This window comes from Dioscorea cayenensis, chromosome 5 (genome assembly GCF_009730915.1).
Source record: "Dioscorea cayenensis subsp. rotundata cultivar TDr96_F1 chromosome 5, TDr96_F1_v2_PseudoChromosome.rev07_lg8_w22 25.fasta, whole genome shotgun sequence".
Taxonomy (NCBI): Eukaryota; Viridiplantae; Streptophyta; class Magnoliopsida; order Dioscoreales; family Dioscoreaceae; genus Dioscorea; species Dioscorea cayenensis.
Window position 1 is genome coordinate 17460025 of NC_052475.1, and position 6231 is coordinate 17466255.

A 6231-nucleotide genomic window follows, 5' to 3' on the forward strand; every position below is an offset into this window, starting at 1 on the left:
TTGAATACAGTTTCTTCATTTCTGCACTTTTATTTACGCGCATTTTTACAAAAACAATGGTACTATAAAGACCTATAATCAGCATTCAAGATAAGAATAGTCACATTGTTATCTACACACCAAAAACACAATAGTTGATATTTAAAAAAATTTCAAAAACAATTAGAAGTTACAAAAGAGATCGATATTAATTAGTACATAATTTGGTTTTGTGATTCTTGTCTTCCGGCCTCCAAATGATACAAAAGGAAAAACAAAGACAAATAAAAAAATCAATCAACACTTGATGAATGCCACTACTCATCTCCGGAAGGTTTGGTCTTTGCAATTAAAAATAATAATAAGAAAAAGATTCCACGATGTTTTTTTAAAATTTTTAACAAATAGCTACAAACATAGAAACATTGCCACTTTCAAAATACGTGCACTGTGATCGAGAAGTTGAGCCAGCTGGGTCAACTCGAGGGATAGTAACTCCAGGAAATCGAGTTTGTAAAAAAACCCAAGAAGAGCATTATATCGAGCACATTCTTGTGCACGTTCTTCCTCACGTTGTGCCCGTTCTTGCTCTCGCTCCTCTTTCAATTGTTGCATTTGTTGTTCCATTTGATTAAACCGCTCAACAAACTCACTTGATTGGGCGCTTGAGGTAGTAGAAGTTCTGCTAGTCGTACCCCCATAATAAGTTTTGAGTGTTGGACCCAATCCAAGCCCTCTTACTCGCCCACATCGTTCTTTTCCAATAACTTGTGTCAGAATTTCAGTTTCAACAATCTGCATATCCTCATCCACTGTTTCACATTCATCTAACTTCTCATTTGCTTTAACCTGTATATATTGAAAAAATTTATTCTAAAGTAGTCTTATATTGTGCACCAAATTACAAAATAAGGAATACTTAAGACATAATTATTACCATAATTTGTTCAGTTTCCACATTCATGTGAGAACCATCCTTTTTAGTGTGAGTTGCTTTAAAAAATTCGAGCCGTCCTACTTTTCTTCCATTGTGAACCTCCTACAAGTGTTTAAACCAAAAAAAATTGTTTGAATCACAAACATCAAGAGATAAAAGCAGAAGACATCATTAAAATACAAACGAAAGTAAAACAACAACATTTTTAATTCACACCTACAATTTAATTCTTAATATATATTTGCCTACCATTTCCTTTTTCCTTTCTAGCAAAAGCTCTTTTGATCCGGAGGTATGAGTATATTTTTTTGTTGTTTTCTGCTAGCAACCCCAAGTCTTTCTGAATCCTACATAATGACATGTATAGTAACTTAGAAATAAGAAAGATATTACAATTTTAGTAAAATAAGTAAAATACATATTCATACCTCTCCTTTATTTGAATACCAATAATCGACTAATTGTTCCCACTGCCATCTAATGGTTGCATTTGGATGTTTATCTTTGTTCACTTGCATACCATCTTCTCGTTTGAAATGACGCTTTTTCAAATCATGCTTGTAATCTCTCCATTTCTTCCCCAGTGACTTGAGCACATACTCTTTTGAAATCTCAAGTGCAAATCGTAACTAGTTGAAGACATTATAAACAATTTTGTTTATCAATGTAACTTGATGTTTTTATATTTATAGAAATAACATTTGAACAATTCAATTATGTGGGTTTACCTCAATAAATTTGAACAATTCATCCTTCAATGTTTTTGGCACTTTATGCCAACTCTCATAATGGATGCCAATTTGTTGACCGGTTCGAGCAAGCATGCCGAGAAATCCAGCCAGTAGTTGCGCTTCCGGCCCAATTGGTTGTCCCAAATGATTTGCACTCACCACAATCCTCTCTTACGGTGGTAATGACCACAAGTCTTTCAAAAGTAGTTCGGCCTCTTTTTCTTTTTGTTGTCCATTTCTATCAACTACATATTAGTATAACATAAGAATATTAACACAAATATAATAAATTATGATTAAGTTTCAAGATATGAAACGAACCTGCATTTAAATTTTCTGCTTCACTAACTGCGGGCACGTTCTCTAATCTGGTACTATTATTTTGGTTTGGCACTTGTTCATTGTGATTTGAATCAGCTGAAGATGATGTGATCGAGCAATGAGGAGTAACATGAAGTGATGGAGCGGATCTAGTAGAACCAATAGGGGCTGCTGAGTTGGAGTTGTTGGTGTTGCTCATTCTAGCACCCACACCATCGTCACACCCACTACCATTATTTGGAGCATTAGTTGGAGCAGGTTCTGACACGACCATTTTCATTTTGTTCAATTTTAATTTCGGCATATTTTCTCTTATCTGCATCATATAAACAAAGACATGTTATTGTTTTGAATGAATCTCCCATACATGGAAGTTCTTGTCTAGTGGAACAAAAATAAATAAATAAATAAAAGCAAGACATGTTCTCAGAGGTTCTAAATTAATCAAGTTCTACAATAAAATAGCAGCAATTTAACTGTCATTTTTTTTTCGTAAGGACATCAGAAGTTTAAGAACAACAGAGGAAGGACATGCTCAGAATGATAATAATTTAACAGTCACAACATTCAAAATGATGCAGTTAGGATTCATCTGAATGTAAAGATGATTAAGTGAACAATATCATGGAGAAGATTTCCTGTATGCTACTAAAGGAAAGAAGCATGTGCCACTAATCCTGTTCATGAACCATGCTTTAGATTGTTATTTAATGAAGACATACGCACTAACACAAATCCCAAAGGCTCTGATAAGATTACGAATAATTTTAATGACAAGCATTAGCATAGAAATAATTTTTTATATTTTATTTTAGTTGTTTTATCCATCTCATTTTATTCATCGAACTTGGCAAATAAATACATACACTAGCAACAAACATGTGTAATTTAAAACATGGTAGCTTTGACTTTCAAAAATTTCCAAAGGCTAGTAAATAGATTAGGATTCCAAGTTCACAATTTTTTATCTCAAAATAATCTAGCCAAATAAGCATAGATAATTATTTATATACACGCACACACACATATTTGATTGATTCAATCTACCATAAAAAAAATATATATTGCTATAAAAAGTACGATCAAATGACATATGTTTTATATATGAAAAAAAAATACACTTGGTGGTGATGAGAGAGGTGGCAGGGAAGAGTCAGGGAGGAGGGTCGCCGTGTGCGGCGTGCAAGCTGCTGCGCCGGCGGTGTGCTGAGGACTGTGTGTTTGCACCATACTTTCCGGCTGACCAGCCTCACAAGTTTGCTAGTGTGCATAAGGTCTTTGGTGCTAGTAATGTTAACAAGCTCTTGCAGGTAAACTAACTACCTTAGTATCTTAGTTCATTGAATTGTCCATCTTACTATTTTTCTCTCTTGAACATGATGTAATGAGAATCATCAATGTGTTACTAGACTCTTAGTTCACTGAATTCTTGGTCTCTTTCTTGACTTTGTAAGCTTAGTTGAAACTCTCTTTCTATCTATCTCTAGAAAACTTGATCTAACCTTAGTGCAACCTAAAACTTGATAAAATGAGAATTTATCAATTTCTAAGCTAATTCAATTCATCCTTGTTCTCTCTCTTGGTAATGTGAACTTACTTAAAAGCCTTGACTAAAAGAACAAGAACAATGAGGAAGCATTCCTCTAAAAAGTCTCTGTTTACTACTCTAAAAAGGTGCAGCATAGACTCTGTACTCTATCAATCTAAGGATAAATACACACACACTTGGAAATCACATTGTTGCAAAGTTTTTGCAATTTTTTTTTTCTTTGAAGTTTGAGTTATGGATATAAATAATTGAGCTTTTAGGTGATTGGGTAGCCGTGCAGTCAAATGTCACATATCATAAGCAGTAGAACTGAACATGTGAAGACTGAAGACCTTGAAGGCACATGGGAGTTCATGTTGGGATCAGTGAAACAACAAACTAAAATTTTGTCCTTTCTACTGTCTAAATTTCTGCATCTCCATCAAAAAAAACCAAACGAGCATGAGAGAATATTGATATGAACCTAGATGAACATGCACTCACATTTTAAAATGAATTCCACGAAGTATGATAGAAGCTGCATAATTAAAGAGTGTATGTGACTTACACAGGAACTCCCGGTGCAACACCGGAGTGACGCGGTTAGCAGCTTGGTGTATGAGGCGAATGCGAGGGTTCGAGATCCCGTCTATGGCTGTGTTGGCGCCATCTCTTCATTGCAACAACAGGTTGATGCTTTACAAACACAATTAGCAATCGCGCAAGCATATAGATAATTTTGTCAGAAACCATGCATATCATAGAAACTCGATGAGCAGAATGAAGTATATAGATCAAGAGCCTCACATGTCCAACGGTAGTATTATCAGATAGTGCTCATCATGTTCCCTATAATTTTGTCAGAATTCTGGCCAGTTCAAGCATTGTGACCACAAAGAGAAGTTGATAAATAACCAAATTTAAACCAGAATTTGGCCATTAATCTCTAAAGATTGAAATGTCATTCATTACCAAAAGTCCCGACAAGAGCATATATGATCCACTCCTGAAATGATGAAATCTGTTATTGTTACTTGATAACACAGAACAAAAGAAGACACATAAATCATATGTTATTGTTTCTTGCTTATATTCCTTATATCTAATAAACCAAATCTTGCACAACAACATATATAAAAAGAAAGAAAGAAATGAGATTAAAAAAGAAGGCTTCTAAACAAGAGATGATGATTTCCACCTACTTTTCAAAAGTGATAATGTTGATCGTGACCATTTCACAAAAATGGCACATATATAAGAAATAAGATACTCTACTTGAAGAACAGAGATGAATTGAACTTTATAAACAACAGAGCAATAGAGGCTGATAGTCCTAAAGTTATTGGTTAAATGCCATCTGTTGAATCAACAACTAGGTTTCTCAAGTGTTCATCAAGAGAACAAGAACCAATGATGCAAGGGATCTCTTGCAATTTTTCAGAGTACAAAAATACAAATATATAGAATACAAAAATCCAGCTACCACATTCTGCTGCACAAAAATATCCGGCATTGTAAAAAGTATTCTACCAGAAACTAATACTTGTGCACCTAATTCTAATTACATTAGGAAAATAATTCATTTTGTGCTCTATGGTGTTCTTGGTTCCAAAGAAAGGATTTACGTTGTGCTAATGAAGTAGAAAAAAACTTTGTCATCTTCAGGAAGAATATAAGAACTAGACAAGTTATAATTCCAATCCAATAAAGGAACAAGACCATTGATCAAATCTTGGTTGCTCAGACAAACAAAAATAAAAGATTCTTATGTTGGGCAAAGCAGGAAAATTACCTAAATTTACAATTATAGGAATATAAACTGAAATATACCACAGTTGTGTATTAGCAATATTACACATTTTTTTAGGGGTTATGCAGCCACCAAGATTACATTATTCTAGCTTTGTATTGAAGATATTTTCATGTACATGACTCACAACACCACATTGAAAATACAGAAACCCGCCCATCTATCAGTCAGATATTGAATTTATACACTGTAAATTATGCAAGTTAAACTCAAATGTTGAAATCATAACCTATGAATAAAGAACCATCAATGACCTGGTGTATAAATGGAAAAATGCCTCACCAGGAAACTCTATTCTTATTGGCACTGGTGGATCTAGCTTTCTTTCCCAGCTTGCTCTTTATCAGCAGATTCAATTATGAGCTATACACTGCAGATAAGCAGTAAATGTGGCATGCATGAAGTCCAGTTCCTTGAGAGAATAAGCATCAATATGTGGCAAAGGAAATTAGAAATAGAGCCCGGGAAAAAAATCACAATCTAAATACATGCCTTGGCTATGATAAACCATATTCACTAAAGTACTTATGCTATATTTTTCTAAGGAACTTTCACCTGCTCAACTTTGTTAACCTGGAGGTCCTTGTTTATGGAAGATGGAACCTGAGCAGTAATTCTTAGGATGCCCTGCATATAAGCAGTAAATGGGTGAGGAATGAAAGCAAGTTACTTAAAAGAATGAGAATCAACATATGGCAAAGGAAATTAAAAACAGAACCCAGAATAAAAACAATCTAATTGCATGACTGGGCTATAATAAACTACATTCACCAAATTAGCTAAAGTAGCAGACTGTTCTTTGTGATGGACATATAGATGCAGAAATAGTTATCAATCAAATATGCCACTTGTAAACAATTTTGTAAAACATAATGGTTGACTTTTTGGCAGTAGAATGAATGGATTTAGTTATCTAGTGATAAAT

General features: G+C 34.1%; 1 protein-coding gene across 1 annotated transcript; it reads left to right on the forward strand.

The window, feature by feature from the left end:
* The first annotated feature begins 3098 nt into the window (after positions 1-3098).
* LOC120260050 (LOB domain-containing protein 4-like) lies at positions 3099-4233 on the forward strand. The gene is made up of 2 exons (XM_039267494.1): positions 3099-3278; positions 4069-4233. The coding sequence occupies exons 1-2, from the start codon at positions 3099-3101 to the stop codon at positions 4231-4233; spliced, it is 345 nt and encodes a 114-aa protein (XP_039123428.1).
* Positions 4234-6231: the final 1998 nt, after the last annotated feature.

Excerpts from the sequence above, each read along its gene's own strand:
- LOC120260050 (XM_039267494.1), top strand. The coding sequence starts at position 3,099 with ATGAGAGAGGTGGCAGGGAAGAGTCAGGGAGGAGGGTCGCCGTGTGCG. Across the intron at positions 3,279-4,068 it reads ATGTTAACAAGCTCTTGCAG|GAACTCCCGGTGCAACACCG; the intron begins GTAAACTAACTA and ends TGACTTACACAG.